The sequence below is a fragment of the Nesoenas mayeri genome, assembly GCF_963082525.1.
Source record: "Nesoenas mayeri genome assembly, chromosome: Z".
Classification (NCBI taxonomy): Eukaryota; Metazoa; Chordata; class Aves; order Columbiformes; family Columbidae; genus Nesoenas; species Nesoenas mayeri.
In genome coordinates this window covers 32,693,224-32,710,038 of record NC_137542.1, presented here as the reverse complement: position 1 = coordinate 32,710,038, position 16,815 = coordinate 32,693,224, and the positions used below count along the sequence as shown (strand labels likewise).

At 35.8% G+C, this 16,815-nt stretch overlaps 1 protein-coding gene across 4 annotated transcripts in view; it reads left to right on the top strand.

Moving 5' to 3' along the window:
- Positions 1 to 16,173, top strand: part of PRRC1 (proline rich coiled-coil 1) — a 31,669-nt gene extending 15,496 nt beyond the window's left edge. For all 4 annotated transcript variants that reach the window (XM_080362766.1, XM_080362765.1, XM_080362767.1 and 1 more), the window contains exons 5-9: positions 2,492 to 2,594; positions 7,056 to 7,219; positions 8,564 to 8,667; positions 11,306 to 11,408; positions 15,091 to 16,173. In XM_080362766.1, the coding sequence (XP_080218892.1) occupies positions 2,492 to 2,594; positions 7,056 to 7,219; positions 8,564 to 8,667; positions 11,306 to 11,408; positions 15,091 to 15,300 (684 nt within the window). In that variant the 3' untranslated portion in view covers positions 15,301 to 16,173. The remainder of the gene's footprint in view (positions 1 to 2,491; positions 2,595 to 7,055; positions 7,220 to 8,563; positions 8,668 to 11,305; positions 11,409 to 15,090) is intronic.
- The last annotated feature ends 642 nt before the right edge of the window (positions 16,174 to 16,815 follow it).

Below are 16,815 nucleotides of genomic sequence, written 5' to 3'. Positions count from 1 at the left end.
AACTAATATGGTCATTGTTTGAATTCAGTTTGAGAACAATAAGAGAGCACCTGGGGATAGAATTAATGTTTTCAAATAACTTTCTAGTGACCATGGGTTGGAACAAAGAGAATGTAAGAACTTACTGTTATCTTAGTTGTTGTCTGGGATGCAAGGTCTTTCTGAGCTCTCTGTCTGCAGGTGTGAGACAGCAAGGAAGGGTGGCATGGATGGGGCAGAACTTGACTGACATCCAGGCTGATGGATGAGAATATTCCATACCATTAGCATCATGCTTCAGGTTTAAGGACCCAGCTGGAAAACCCAGCTCTAAACCTATTGCAGTTCTGCTCTGTTTCAGCAGACTTCCCTTTGGAGCTCCTTTAGTTTGGCCTTTTGCCATTCTGCTGTTTTGCAGTGGCCTCTGAGACTTTCTGCCAATGTGGGTTTTTCTCTCTCTTCCTCTGGGACTGGCTGTCTGGGACCAGGGTGCCCTCTTCCCAGGACTGGCTGCTCAGCATGGACAGAGTTGATGAGGAATTACTTTGACCATCATTTTATATTTTATTTCCATTTTCTGTATATGATTATTGTTAGTAGTAGTATGTTAGTATTATTTTGTTGTTTTATAAAACTGTTCATATCTTGATCCACAAGTTTGTCCCTTCCCTTTTGATTCTCTTCCCTATTTGGGGATGAGGGGCAGGGAGTGAGTGAGCAGCTATCCTGGTTTTGAATAGCTAGATGCGGTTAAACTGTGACAGGATTTATGTTGACTTAGATCTGACTTGGCAGAAATTCCAAACTTAGCTGTGTTGCAGTTCACACTGTTGTGATAATTTCATGTTTTGCATTGGTATAAAACTGGGTTGTTTCTCCTTCTTGTGGTAGGCTGATGAACATAAAGGCATCTTCCACAGGTAGAAGTAGCAGCTTCTTGCTGCCCGGGAACCTGATTATTTGCAGATGTGCAATGACTTCATGTTAGTTAGGCAGACAGATTGCTGATTGGAGAAGTACTGCTTGGTTCTGCATTACTCAGAATTCCTACTTAAAATATTTCTGAGGATCTCATAGCATTCACTCAGTTTTTGTTAAACCAACAAACTTCAAATTGTGAGAGAGCTGAAGCAGGAATATAAACTTCCCTGTTCTTGGTGGCAACCTGTTGGTACATGAGTAGTCACAAATATTTGTGTTACTCAGTGAATGATACTATTCAGAAAAGTCTTGCGTTATATTCATGAGAAACGAGTGGTTACAGTGAGCTCTGGCTTTAGAGCATAGGATAAGATAGTAATTATTAGTAGCTGCACAGTATCTCAGTAGTTGTAGAAGTATGGTTTGTTTTGTTTTTTTTTTTTCCTTTGTTAAGCTTGCTGCAAATAAATAGAAAGCATTCAAAGTTTGGATGAGGCTTTGAGCAACCTGTTTCAGTGGAAGGTGTCCCTGCCCATGGTAGTGGGGTTAGAAGTACGTGATCTCTAATTTCCCTTCCAACTCAAACCTTTATATGATTCTACGATTTATAGGAAAGAAGCTCTGCTGAGTAAAATTATTCTGCAATAGTTAAAACTACTCTGATTCTGCAGTACTGTGAAATACTGTGAAGGTGTATTAAGCAAGCATTTTCTGGAGAAAAATGTGTGCGCAGTGCTGTCCTATGTAATGCATGTCATTTAGTGAAACAGATACAAGTATATCCAGTTTTAATATTAGACTGAAAGCAGTCTGTTTACTAAGGAAATCTTATAAAAGGTTTCCACAGTTTCCAGTGCTTTATCTCAGTAACTCAGCACTGGTGTGTTTCTTCTTTCACCCTGTGATCTTTTGATGAGATACAGACATTCGCTAAGACTATGTGCAAGACACAAGACAGTGTTTGTGTTTATATTTAACGAACTTTTATGTCTGTCAGCACCTCCACCTACGATTTGGCTGGAGAATGTAGAACATTTTTCCGGCATTGTTTAGAATCTATTTATAAATTGAGGACTTTCAGCTCAATTGCTCTAGAAAAATTTGTTAGTGATGGGCCATTCAAAAATAGATCCTATTGTCTTTAAGAAGGTTAGAAAACAAGGACTCTTCAGCTTGAGTTAACACAGTCTAAATGTAGCTACTTAGCCTGATATTAATACCTATAGTTAGCATTAGGAATCTACAACTCTACTAAATGCTTAAGGCTTCCAGTCCCAGAATAGGAGTACATCAAGTGTGTTTCCACCATCACTGACAGGCCTGTTCCTGCATTAATGCAGAAGAGTGTGTTAAAGACAGGATTTGAACTTTATGTTGTAACTGAAATGTCATGCACTGATTGTCATATCCTGTAGCGTTGGTGCTAAGGAGTGAGATACAATAGGTGTTACAAAGTGTAAATGTGGTAAGAAAAACACAAAGCAGCTTAGTATTTGAAAGTACTTCTTTGTATGATTTTTAGCTATGACATTTTGAGTGTCTTGGGAAAAAAAAAGAATGATAATATGGAAATCTGTTTGCTTAAATTTAGGGTGTAGCTGAGAATCCCATGGTGAAGTCTGTTCTTGATAAAACCAAACATTCAGTGGAGACCATGATCACAACGCTGGATCCTGGCATGGTTCCGTATATCAGTAAGTATTGGTGACAAACCATTAAGTAACACATGTCAGTGTTAGAGAGGTTAATGTAATAGCACATTGCTTTCACACTTGAAGTTTCTATATCTAGTGTGTTAATTCAGAGTCACAATATTATACTGATTTCTCAAGTATATCACCCGGTGAAACTCTTACTCTGGAGGCTGACTTCTTGTGTGTGTCTTGAGGTTCGTTTGACTTTGTATTCCACTGTAGTTCAGATGCTGGCATAGACATACCCTTTAATTCAGATTGTGAAAGATGAGGAAGTTAAAAAGAAAAGAAAATGAGGAGACCATGTCTATAATCCCTAAGATGCATGCTGTTTTCTCCCACTTTGTCTCTATTTAAGCCTCATGGAGTTGAGTTTAAAATACACTGTATGTGTTCTGTTGGATCACATACTGAAATACTGCTGTGTAAGCTATGACATGAAAGCTAAAACAAGCCAAAAAGTATGCATAGAACAGAGGTACTTCCATAGCTTTTGAGGCTTTTTTCCTGACTTAAAACTGTTCCACTTTTCTAGCCCAGCAGTATTTATACTATTTTTAGGAAATTCATCAAACTTTAAGTAGTTCCTGAATCAGTTAGTAGGAACATTAAAATTCTATAATGGTCTAATGAAGTTTGAAGTGTTGCTGAGCATTGATCCTGGAAGAAAAAGCATAGCATTTTAATTACAGTTTGAAAATGAATAGGAAGGAGAAACATCGTGGTATTCACTGTTTTTTGTTTTACTACAGTATATTGCATGTCACGTGTAACTGCCTTGAGATTTCTACTTTATTAAAATAGGGCGAAAAAGGCATAATTTGTCCAGGGTTGTGGTTTGGTTTTGTTATTTGTTTGTTTGTTTGTTTTTCTTCCAGCAGCCTGCTAAGCAGTCCTCTTCTTAGTTGTGCCAGTACTGCCCTTTGCATATAGGTGAAGTTGTTTGGGAAACTGATAAGGCTAAGAAGTAACTACTAAATGTTTTCGCATTTTGTTTTTCTGAGCTGTTTTTCACCTGGACCTATTCAGTGATTCAGCTGATCACATTGCTGCACTGTTGTACTAATCTAGTGAACAACATGTGGAATAAAATGGGAAGATGACTTAATCATTGAGGAATAGGTATTTGTCTTACTTTTAAAGGAAGATATCCAAGCAGCTGACTAGTGAGGAGATAGTAGGATATGAAACCAGCAAGAAGGCCAGCCAGCAACTGAGAAAGTATTTGAGAGGAGTAGTGGGATGCAATGCAAAGCTACAGTAAATGTTGATTATGCACAATTTGGCAAACTGTATTTGTGGTTTCTATTGCAGTCATAACCATCCCTTTTTAAGATAGGATCTGTCAGTATCCAGTGACAGTTTGGACAGTGTGACACAGTATTCATTGCACGAAACAACATTACCTAGACGAGGAAGTAAGTCTAATAAAATGCTTTGCTTGTAAGATTCGGTTAGAGTAAGCAAATTCAGTGGTTATCTCAAAGTTCTCTAAAGTCATGTTGGAAGGGAAAGTATCTTTATACATCTTGGCCATTAATATATTGCGATTTTTTTTGTAGTTGCAGGTCGTAGAAATAGAGCAGAGATTTGTAAACTTAGTATTTACTTCCTTCTAGAAATGTTTTCTGGCATCAACAAAAGCCATGTCCTCAACAACAAGTGACCCAACTTCACGCTGCTTTCCCTCCACTGCTGCAATTTCAAATAAATTTCAGGCCAAAGCATGAAACTACCAAAGCTTCTGGATGAGGTGGTCGAAATTTTTTTTCATGAGAGGGAGCAAATAATATTTCTGTAATCTCTTTCTTGAAAAGGGCTGAACTATTTTCAGTGACACATTGTGAAGATGTCATCTGAGGCAAGCACCTGGAAGAGAAAATTTCTGTCTACACAGGAAATGAATACCTTATAAGCATAAGCATCTATGCTTTTATAACAAAAGACAACAGAGAATCTTAAATTGTAGGTGGAACTGTCATTTTGGTTTATAAAACACAAGTTACAATGAAATTTCATGTTCAGGTGTCAGAGCACTTAATGTGACAGTTATCTCTGAATTTACCAGTGTATACCTCATTCTTATATTTTAGGTTTTAATATTTCCGTATTACCATAGTATGTGACAGATCTTGTCATAAATGGTTTCTTTTAATGCATATAGTATCTTTGTTTCCCTTCTGTTCTACCTGTGATGAACAAAGATATGCTTTTGATGTATGGTGATCCTTAATACAAAAGAACATAATCTGAATTCTGCTCTTGGAATACACAAACATATGGGGCACAGTTACTGTCCTTAAGTTAAAAACCAGTAATTTAATAGGTATGTTATGGGTTAGTTTTTAGTCACATCAAAAGCCTCTTGAACAGTTTTTGTATCTCTGGGCAGTCAAACAAGGCTAACTTCAGCAAAAGCCTCCAGTCAATTTTAGGTACTTGTTTAGTGATGTTAACTTGATTTCTATCAAGAAGGAATCAATGAAAATAGATCCTCTGAATGTTTCTTTAGTCCTGTTGTTAGCCAGTGTTCAAAACAATTACCCAAAGTTCAGCGATATGTACACCCAACTCCCATTCAGTAAAGCAATTGATAAATAAGTTTAAAAATAGCTTAAAAACCAAATACTATGTCTTACTGCTCATCTGGCATATCTCTGATGATTCCTTAGAAAAAGATGTTATAACTGAGGTCTGCTAAGTAATATGAGCCTAAGAATAAATTGTTCTCTTCTTTAAAATTTAAGCTTCAGGCTTATCATTATCAATAGAGGAATTTTTCTTACATCAGGATAAATACTGCAGACTTGATCAGCATGTGTAATTAGGTGGAGTTTTAGTGTTTAGAAGCAAAACCACTGGGCTCTGTTCTTTTTCTTTGAAAAGGTAACATGTTTTTGTACAGTCAGTGGGTCTGGGAAATGACAGGTTAAAAGGCTTCACTAGTTTACTTCTATTGTCATAAGAAATGTCCTGCTGGATCGCAGAATCACAAAGTGGTGTAGGTTGGAAGGGACCTGTGGAGGTCATCTTGTCCCAGCCCCCTCCTTCAGCAGAGCCACCTATAGACACTTGCCAGTGCTGTGTCCAGATGACTTTTGAATGTCTCCAAGGTTAGAGATTCCACCACCTTTCTGGGAAACCTGTACTGGCGCTCAACTAGTTACCCTCACAGTAAAAAAGATTTTCTGGATGTTTGTATACAACCTCCTGTGTTTCAGTTTGTGCCCACTGCCTCTTGTCCTGTTACTGGCCACCACTGAAAAAGACCTTGCTCAGTCTTGTTTGCAGCCTCTGTTCAGATCGATAAGATCCCCCTGAGCCTTTTCTTCTCCAGGCTGAACATTCCCAGTTCTGTCAGTCTTTCCTCATAGAACAGATGCTCCAGTCCAGTGTTTCATCTAGCTCAATTCAGGAGAAGCAACGAGAGATGCTGTATGGTGAATGACAGTAGATATGGTGACTTCTGTAGTCCTTTTTCCTTGTACTCTTCCATCATCCACAGCCAGTGGACTAAAGATGACAAGAGGCATGTCTGTACCTATTAGTTTTAGTGTCTGCTTGTGGACATGTCCATTACTTTCTCCTTTACACTTGCTGATGCAATGTACTTATGCAGCTTTCTCTCTCATATTCTGTTTTTGAAAGAAGTTTAAGATTTTCTTAAGAAGGCCTGTCACAGCGGGGACAAGTTTTATAGGATGTTTTTTGTATAAGTTAAGTTTGACAATAAAAATGGTCAGCTGTGATGTGAGGTATAATTGAGTTCATCAGTCTTTTGTAGTAGTTTTATATTTCTTTTAATGCATTAACTGTTTTGTTTTATTTTAGAAAAGCTTAGTGAAAATTTATTCTTCTTTATGGAGATACCACCATATGGAAGTAATTCAGAAACACTTAAAACATTTTGGTTCCATAGATATTTTGTATCTAAAACCAAGACAAAGGTGTAGGGAGGCAGACAGGCAATAAAATTACACTGTCCAAGGACAAACAGAAAGTAACGCGAGAGCCATTCTTTTAAAGCTTATGTAATTTGACAGCTGTTGAGTGGATTTGATGAACTGCATCTGTGTTCTTGGTCCCTTTCATAAGGAAGAGTTTGTGTCACACCAACATTCCTTACCACTTCCCAGAACACCATAATATCCTTAGAAATAGATGTCTGAGTTATTATTCTGAATCCATGAATTGTCATCTTAAATGAGTGGTATGCTTTTTTTTTCAGATGCTGAACAACCATCAGTTCTATTGTCTGTCGTTCATCCATGAATCACTTAGCTATTCATTTAACTTTTACTTTCTAACTTTAGTTACTGCTGCTTCATGAAATAACTTTTGTACAGTGCATGAGAAAGAGAAGATCAGCTGAAGCATACTCCTGAACTGTAGTATGTATTCGAACTAGCTTCTAACAGAAATGAGGAAAAATGTATGCACATATATATATGTATTTTACAGAAACTGGGGGAGAACTGGACATAGTGGTTACTTCTAATAAAGAGGTAAAGGTTGCAGCAATTCGAGATGCCTTTCAAGAAGTCTTTGGAATGGCTATTGTTACTGGAGAGGCTGCACAGTCTAACATCGCACCCCAACCTGTGGGCTATGCTGCAGGTTTAAAAGTAAGTTGATATATAACAGTAGTAAAGTACGTTCAATGCAAAGAGAGTGTGGAAACAAACATTTACCAAGAATCGGACTTTCTGTTAAGGGAAAGTCAGTTTGTGGGCTAGGTAAACATTCCTTTTTTTTTTTTTTTCCCCCCACCTGGTTCGTTAGTTAAGCTTAAAGATGCTTGTTGAAGCACTTTTTGCATTTTTTGCAAACACATCACAGCAAATGAAGAACAGTTAAGTCAGTTCTGTTATACTGTCATTGATTGCCATCACATCTAGTATACATTGTGATACTAGTGTAGTTTCAAAGTATATTGGGCATTTCTTCTTGGTCTGTTACTAGCCATGGTGGGAATGTTAGAAATGAAAAGACTTAGAGGCTGAGCTGTCTCCCCACTAATTCTGTAGACCAAAGATGGTTTGATCAGCACTTGCTAGGGATCTTCTTGAACAGATCTGTGTTACATTTTAAAAATAAGAACTCACTGTGCAGCATGCAAACAGCTGTGGTGGCCCAGGGGAAGACTTAGCAAAAGTTGTTTCACTGGATTTTAAAAACGTACACATTCGTCAGGTGTATGTGGATGCAGCCACGTCCTTTGCCTGTAACTTAACCTAACTATTTAATATTCTGTTTCTTAAATGTAAGAAAATAATGTACTCTCTAAAAAAGAAAGATTTTCTCCTAACTGCTTTGTCAGTGCTCACAGTTGAGTAAAGCCTATCCTAATAGCAATATTTTAGGTGATACAATTTTATATTGAGGTAAAGGAGGACAATGTGTATGTTCTTTTAGCTGTTTAACTGCTGCAGTGTAGTAGTATTTCTATTAAAACTTAAGAGTGATAGCAGGTTTGGAGCAAGTGATTCATACATCTTAGTTGGATAGATGCCACAACAAAGAGGTTCTCTCCCTTGGTGTTACAAGTTGATAGAAAGTTCTTAAAGGATCTAAACCAAACAAATCTTAAGATGCAAAAATGTCAGTGTGAGTAACAGAAATATATACTGATGCTTTAACAGTGAAGCTTAGCACCGTTACAGATTAGGATTTCTTGGCATGCTAATCTACTCCTTTTTCATAAAAAAAATAACAAACTAAAATTCTGTAGTTAGCTTTATCATAGTTTTTTTGTTGATGGTTTGTGTTTTACTGTTTGGTATTCCATTATGGCTTTTCATGAGTTTTATTTTTTCTTTTCCCAACATGGAAATAAAGAGTAGTTTTTCAAAATGTCTTGTATTTTCTGTGTAAATTGAAAAGTGTATTCTTTTTGCATTAATCTGTAAGCATTGTACTATGTTGTGATTCAAAGATAATATTTTCTAACAGCTAATGTTACCACTTAGGGAGCCCAAGAAAGGATAGACAGCTTGCGTCGGACAGGAGTAATACATGAAAAACAGCCTGTGGTATCAGTAGAAAACTTCATTGAGGAATTGCTTCCTGACAAGTGAGAACTTTAAATATATTCCTGGGAGGGGAACAAAACAAATAAAACAAGTCATATTCTTTGTTGACTCAAAGGTGCCTCTAAAGAGTTGCTGACAGTATCGCTCTGAGCAGAAAAGATAGTCTCTCTTCAGTGTTGCGTGGGCAGACATGATTTTGGTGATGATGTTCAGCTTTTTTGTCCAGACATCTTGAGACTTTAATATACAAAATCCTTGTCAGGTTTTTCAGAATTCACAATATAAAAATACAATGAAGTTGTGCTGAACTGACAAAATTAAGGAGCTGTAAAAGTTGGAATTTTGCTAGTAGTTTGCTCACTTTCGTGTGTGCACTCTTTTTTTTTCTCTGAAATTGTATTCAGTTCAGAAAGTATGTTGGGAGACGTGCTGGCATTTTTAGTAATATGATTTTATCAGATAATATATTATCCATTTTTCTTCCACTGGCAATGTACTTACTACTTTTAATTTGCGCTGCACAGACATAACAATAGTGTTTTCAAATACATTACAACTTGATTTCATAACATACTTTTTGACAGACAGTTCTTGAAGCAGCTTGATAATTAATTTCAAAAACATTATGGAAAATGTCATGTTTTTCTTCATGCAAACTTCAAGTATTTTTTTCTATTGTTTACCTTTTTATTCATGTAATGGGCTTTGATTGGTTTTTTTTGTTTGTTTGTTTGGTTTTTTTTTTTTTATATACATACTCTGCTCCTGCACCATTTTTAAAGGTACATTTTTAAAGGTATATTTAGTATCTTCAGTGGAAGATGGATAGTGAATTTACTATTTATTTCCTTCTAGTCCGATTTAGCTGTTTTATTGTATTTCCACAAAGGAGTAACTATGGTAATGAGATCTCTGTTTCAAAATAATTGCTGTTCTTGTCATTTGAACTCACATTCCTAAATCTGAAAATGTTGTTTAAAGTACTGGGTGTGAAAGAGTTGACCCAGAACTGCAGTGGCTATTCCAAGGAACACTCTCTCTTCTGTCTGTACGTTACAGGCTCCAAGAATGTCTTGATCTTCAATATTAGTTACAATAAAACAAAGAATAACTGAATGCATGCTTTAATTTTTACTCTGTAGGCAGCATTGAAAGTTTCCTTGCGTGGCATTACAAAAAACGTTTGAACTACTTTTTGCCCTTGTTGTTTTTTTTTTTTTATTACAAAGAAATGATAGGTCATGGTGCTAATAACTGATTAATTATTATTCTGAAGTGAGAATTGTAGTTTTACAGTTTTAATGTGGGGATGTAATCATTATTTTGCTGATACTGTTCACCATACTTGTTTGTGTCTGAAGGAGATGAGTTTCCAAGTAAAGACCCACGAATACTAAGAGCTCTGCACCTAACATCAGATCAGTCACTGCTCACAGCTAAACTTCTCAGTTGTCTGTCAAACAACTGAAGGGCATTACTTTCCCTTCCAAATGTGTGCCCTGAATACTGTTTGCAGAACAGGTTGCAAACTCTTTTATGTGTATTTTGCTGTTTAGATTCCTCACTCATTTTTTAATTGGGAGCAAGATATCTTTAACCATGAAGCTTTCTCAACAGTGTTTCATATTTGCAAGTGAGGTAGTCCTCTATCCCAGAACATTCCAGCGCTTTGTTCCCTCCTTCGAAGATGGCAAAGTGAAGTATTTCTGCCTGTCTTGCTCCAGTAAACTCTTACTCTTAACATGAAGCTTGTGTGGCCCAGCCAGTCGTTTCTTAAAGTTGGAGTCTTGCATTTCTTTTTATAACAACATCCTTGCTTCCTGCGATTTAAATAATTAAGTACATTTTATATGTAAACACACATATAAAACAAGAACTACAGTAATATTTTCCTTTTAAAATCTTTTACGATTCTTTGCCTTGCTGTTTTGTTTGTGGTTTCCCTGGATTATGTTTCTCCCATGGAAACTCAACTGTAAAACTGTTATAAGAACAGAGTACAGTTAAGTAGTGATGAAGCATTGCCCTTGGTTTTATTTGGATCATATCACTATTGTTAGTTTTTTGATAGGGAGATATGATTTAATGTTTTTGCAAGCCAGATAGGAGAAGCATTCAGGTACTGCTTCAGTAGCCTTTACTGTGTCTGCTACAAGAGACACCATCTTTTCTGAAAGATGCAGAAGTGTTTTTCTGAATAAGTCATTTAAATGATTGTTACAGTATTAGACATACAAAAAAAAATCTTCTGAATATAGAACATGAATGATTGGTAGATTATTTTTTTTTAAATTTTTAGGGAAATTTATCTTAATGAAAAACGTTCTTTCAGAGATTAGGCAAAAATTGTAGCATAGTAAATATGGCCAAAAGGATGTAGCTGCACACATGCCCACCCTACCAGCTTTCTTTATTTCTTTGATCTGTAAGTTTCATGTATTTTATCTATTTTTATGTGCATTATTTATTTGATATGCATACACTTGCACTAGAATTTTATATATATAGAGAGAGATATATTAAAAATTTACTTGAAAAATGCTAGAGAACTTTGAAACTCATTATTACAACATTTGTAGTAGAGTTTATAAAATGGTCATATTTCAACTGTTGATGTGTTGTTTTTCAATTGAGTGATATTCAGTACTCAAACGCAAAGTAACTTGCATGTCATTGCAGGTGGTTTGACATTGGATGTCTGATTATTGAGGATCCAATTCATGGAATTCATCTGGAAGCTTTTACCCAAGCAACACCAGTGCCTTTGCAATATGTTCAGCAGGTGAGTGTTCCATTTTCTTACCAACATTGGATTAACAGTTGGGACACAAGACTTTACTTTTAATTCCATTGATTGTGTCATTTCTTACTGACAGTTGCTCCACTTGAATGTTTTAATTTATGAAATGAGGATTATAACTATTTTTGAATAATGTTTATGGATTACCTAAAAATGTTTGGCATTGGTGGGAAAGCAATTTTTGATTGAGAGTCTCATTCTACAATACATGGCACTTGGAAGAACTAGTTTTACTTTTCTGTTAATGAAGAAGAAATATTCCAACAAGAACTTAACCAAGACGAAATATAAACCAAGAAGAAATTAGCCACAAAAAAATAGTCCTTCATAAAGGAGATATAACTTTAACCATTGGAATATTGTTATCAGTCTGTTTCAGTGACTCAAAATTAACCCTCACGAATCCTTACATAGATAAAATAATACTCTTTCTTCCTCAGGTGTGGAGGGAGGTCTTTGCAGCTTAGATAATGCACTAAGTAATTGCGTCAAGGTGCAGTAAGCAGTCTTACCAATCTGAAGGCTTTCCTTTCCTTGACTTACTTCACATACATACTGGAGTTTCATCTAATGCCAGCAAAACTGTGTAATAGAGCAGTGTCTGTGTGCACGCATATACATGTTAGAAATTCAGTGAAGTAGCTTCTACTTCATCTAGGTACAAGTTTATGAATTGAGATCTTACCACTCATTTCTTAATAAAGCTCATTAATTCTCAGTATTTATGTTGTTAATTACCAGCAAACAGACAGCATACTGTACTAGTTAGTGTTCTGAAAACTCGTTCCTAATAAATACATAAATAAAGGATACCCCTTCTTCAGATCTGTGCTTGAACTTAACTCCAACATGAACATAGAGACTCTCACCTAAAAGGCAAGACTGATTTACACTTCTGACTGCACTATTCTCACAAGGATGTAAAATTTCTGAAATGGAGAGATTGAAATCTTGGAAATATCACAGTTCATCCCACTGAAAATATCACCAGTAGCAGTTTTTAATGGTAATTATGGGATCGTTTACATTTCTTTGGGCACACACTGGTAATTACTCCAAATTCCAGTCACTGCATGTTGCCTGACAGCAGATATGAGTCACACGCTAGTTAACTCTGGTCTGAAAATTCTTTTTGAACAAATATTTCTGTAAAGAATTTCAAAACAGAACTGTTTGGGATTTGTTCCTCGGGGAGTTGTTTTGAGAAAACAAGTAGTAGCTATTTACGTTTTGGGGATTTTTTTTTTTGGTAGTACCAATTCCAGCAGAGTGAACGTTTGTGGGGTTGGTTTTACTTCTTATTTTTCGGAGTTCTTTCAGCCTCAAAAAGCTGATGAGTGGCCAAAAGAGAAATATTGCTCAGTCCCTCTGTCTTTTTCCAGAATGCTCTCCAAAATGAGTGGAGAAAGATGTGAAGCTACAGGGAAAAAAATTAATCAGGTTGAAATGATGATCTTCAAAGGGCCCTTCCAGCCCAGACTGTTCTGTGATGCTATGAAAATAGGCACAGCAATATGAAGTTACTAAATAAGTGTCACATTTTCTGTGGAGCACTGATATGAACTGATTTTTTTTTTAGCATAAAGCACAATAGGCATCTTCAATTTCCGTTTCACAGAATATTCTCTATTTTGTCATTTTAAAAGTATAGTTAATAGCTTAACTTGGTGAGGATTTTTTTCTTATGTTTTTTTTTTTATCTTAGGTACACACACTTTGCAACTTTGAAAAGTAGTGTTTACCTTGTAATAGCAGAAATTGTACTTGTTCTAACTTTTATGCAACTCATTTAGTGTATAGCTCAGTGTATACTACAGATTCAGTGGAACTGTAAGCCTCTAAACTTGAATTAAATGGAATTCTACTCTCCTATATAAATAAAACTGTTCTTGTATATACATCAACAGTAAAACATAGCTTTGTTTTGTACTTCCAGAGTTAATTTTTTTTCAGTTGTGCTATTATATATTTCAGTTAACTTCCACATAATGTGTGGTGGTGAATCATTTGGTTCTTGATTGTGTGTATGCAACAGTTGTTACCTTTGTTACCATTATGTCTCTTCTAGAATCAGAGTGGGTTTCTCTCAAGGGCCTGTGAGAAACATAAATCTGTATAAATCCATTCCAATATCTTTAATAAAAATCTAGATTACAGTAGGAAAATTCCTAGCAATTGTATAGTTGTATGTCAGACTAAAAATAGAGAAGAAACTTTTATGGGACAATGTTATTTCTTATTCACTGTACAAAAGATTTAGGAGAGGCAACATTAAAGCAATTATGTTCCATGAAATTCTTGCTAGCTAGGTGTTTTATTGTTCTATGTAATAGAAATAGTGGTAAAACTAACTGTACAGAATACATACTGTCTCACTAATGTCTCTACCAAGGGCGCAGAGTTTTCTGAGCACATAATATGAGACTCACAGCTGTTCAGAACTCTAAGTATTACTTGATTTGAGGAGGTAAAAGGGGGATTTGAGGGCTTGTTTTGAGAACCTTTTTCTATGAGAAGACCAGATGTCATCTTGGTTTTTTTGCTGAGCCAGAAATTGCAATTGGGGAAACTACTGCAATATTGTTGTTTGTTGGGTTGTTTTGTTTTGTTTTTTATTTCATTTGAAGTTTATTGATTCTCAGCAGTAGAAATACAAATAATTACTTAATGAAGTTATTTGCAGGTATGGATCATAACAGAGATACCCTGGTCAGATATTCAGTCCCTTCTTGCAGCTAGATGCACTGTTACTTACTTCTTACTGTTAATGTTCTGACTAATAAGGAGCATTTTGTGTTCCTTTGCTCAAGAAATCTGTCTCTTATATACCTCATGATAATAAGTTATTTCAATATTGGAGCAGACTGCATATTCTAACAAACTTATATATGGTGTTACTGTTGCAAGAGAGTAGTTTTAGGAAGGCTGGAACACATCTTTGATGTGCTGTGCATACACTGGAAACAGACTGACTTGAATATTTGTTGAAATAAAATCTGTGTGAAGAATTTGACCAAGTGTGCGATGCTGTGAGGAACTGAGTAATACTGAGAATAGTCTTAGTGGGGCTAAAAGTCTTCTATCTCTCATTGTGTGTGAGGGTGGCCACATGTGGTTGCTTGGGATAAGCATCAGACCAGATAAATGCTGTGATCCTTCCCCCGCTGCTTCCCTCTGCTTCCAGCTTCAGGGAATTGCAGTATGTGCCTTCTCTGTGATCTCATTAAAATAGCTCAATCTTCCATTTTTGCCAGGATCAACATTCTTCTTGTATTTGACTACTTTTCTGCTTCAGATGGACATTTTAACCATTTTAAAAACTTTTGAAGGATGAGTCTTTGTATAAATATGTATAATTATTGGTTCCATGTGTTGGCTACTTTTAAAGAGAAGACTACTTCCTAGTAATGGCAGAATGTCTTTACTCTTAAGCATTATATTTTAGTTTTGTGTTGTTCAAATGTCATTTGGATCATGATACATACAAATCCAAAAAGAATAATTGGCTAGGGAAATTATGGGGCAGTCTGAAATTCTGATAGCCTTCAGTTTGACAGGTGCAAATGTGCAAATGTTTACTTATGAAAGTTGGTAATGGTGAAGACAGAAACAAAACTACTAATTTCAAACTCTTTCAATAATCACTTTTCAAAATGTTACACAGGCTAAGAATCTTACTCCTCAGGACTACAATCTGAGATGGTCAGGCCTGTTGGTGACTGTGGGCGAAGTGCTTGAGAAGAGTGTGGTGAACGTCAACAGGACTGATTGGCATGTGGCATTCACTGGCATGTCCCGTCGACAGATGATCTACAGTGCAGCTAAGGCTCTTGCAGGAATGTACAAACAACACTTACTACCCAGGACCATTTGAAAGAAGGCTGATCCATGACACGAAGGAATACTGGTTTTGATTCTGGAATTGAAGTGGAGGCTTACATATTCTAATTCTCAGTGGATACAACACAGATTTGTAATGTAATTAAACTCTGTTTTACTTTTTCAGAGTGAAGGTAATTTCCGATAGTGGAAATGAGCAATTGCAAATTTTAACTACTATATGATTTCCAATACGATTCACGAACCAGGAAATCAGCACAAACGTATTTATAACTGGGTCAAATAGCATTACAGTTTCTAAAGTGGAATATGCTATTATTTGACACCGTACTAGGCGTTTGCTGAGATATGTTAGTTAGTATACTTTTTAAAAGAAGGGGATAATTGTTTAGCTATTTCTATTATATTAGTAATGCAAACATGTTGACAGTGTAACATATATGTTATATATACATTTCAATACAGAGAGACTACCTTCTGCGTTAGATGTTTTCTTGGGGGCTATGCTTTGGTGGTACTTAACATCTCCTAGGTTTGGTGTTTGTGTACAAGTTCTCAGGAGTGATGCTGAGTAGTTTTTAAAACACATAACTGAGCTGCTGAAGAAAAGCACAAATCCATGCCCCATTAGTTGAAGTAATTGCTAAATAATTTTGAAGTCTCATTTACCATGCTGCATCTTTTTTCTTTTTATGTAACAGTAATGAAATTCATGTCCAATTAAAACACTAGACAAATTTCAAGTTGCTTCAGTGGATTTTAGATCATGTACCACATACACATGAAATTAGCTCAGCAGTTTCAACAACATAATTTACTCAAGTGCTTCCAAACTTTGTATTTTGTATGGAATTATGTAATTTCTTCTATCAAGTTATGATTGTCATCAGTTTGATGTGGAAAATGGTGAAATGTGTATCCCTTGCTTTGCTATCCTATCTTTTCTAAACATTTTTAAGTCTTAAAAGCCTTGATGTCATGAGCTCACTGTTTCTCATATAAATCTTCAGTGGTGTCTGATTTTCTTTTCATGGCTATCAATGCCCTCTATCTATACTCGCACAATCTTAAACCTTTATTTAGAAATATGGAAACATTTGTGAAGAAAATATTTTGGTAATAATACTTTTTTTAAGAAATGAAGAATAAACATACTTTTTGTTTGCCTTAAAGAAGCAGTTCTTCAGCTTGTATTGCTCTGTCTTTACCTTTCTTAGATGCTTTCAAAGGACCTTTTTATATACAATATATTCTAAGACAGCTCACATTTGTACCCAGTAAAAGCCTATTTCCAAGTAATATATTTTGCCTTAATGGGCTTACTCTGTAAATTAATTGAATAAATGTTTTTTCCTAGATGATTGTATCTATTTTAAAGGGTTTTTTTTTAATATAGCTGATGATTTGTTTATTGCAATTATAGTTCACAGTATCACAATATGTTTGGGATTGGAAGGGACCTCAAAAGATCATCTAGTCCAATCCCCCTGCTGGAGCAGGAACACCTAGGTGAGGTTGCACAGGAACATGTCCAGGTGGGTCTTGAATG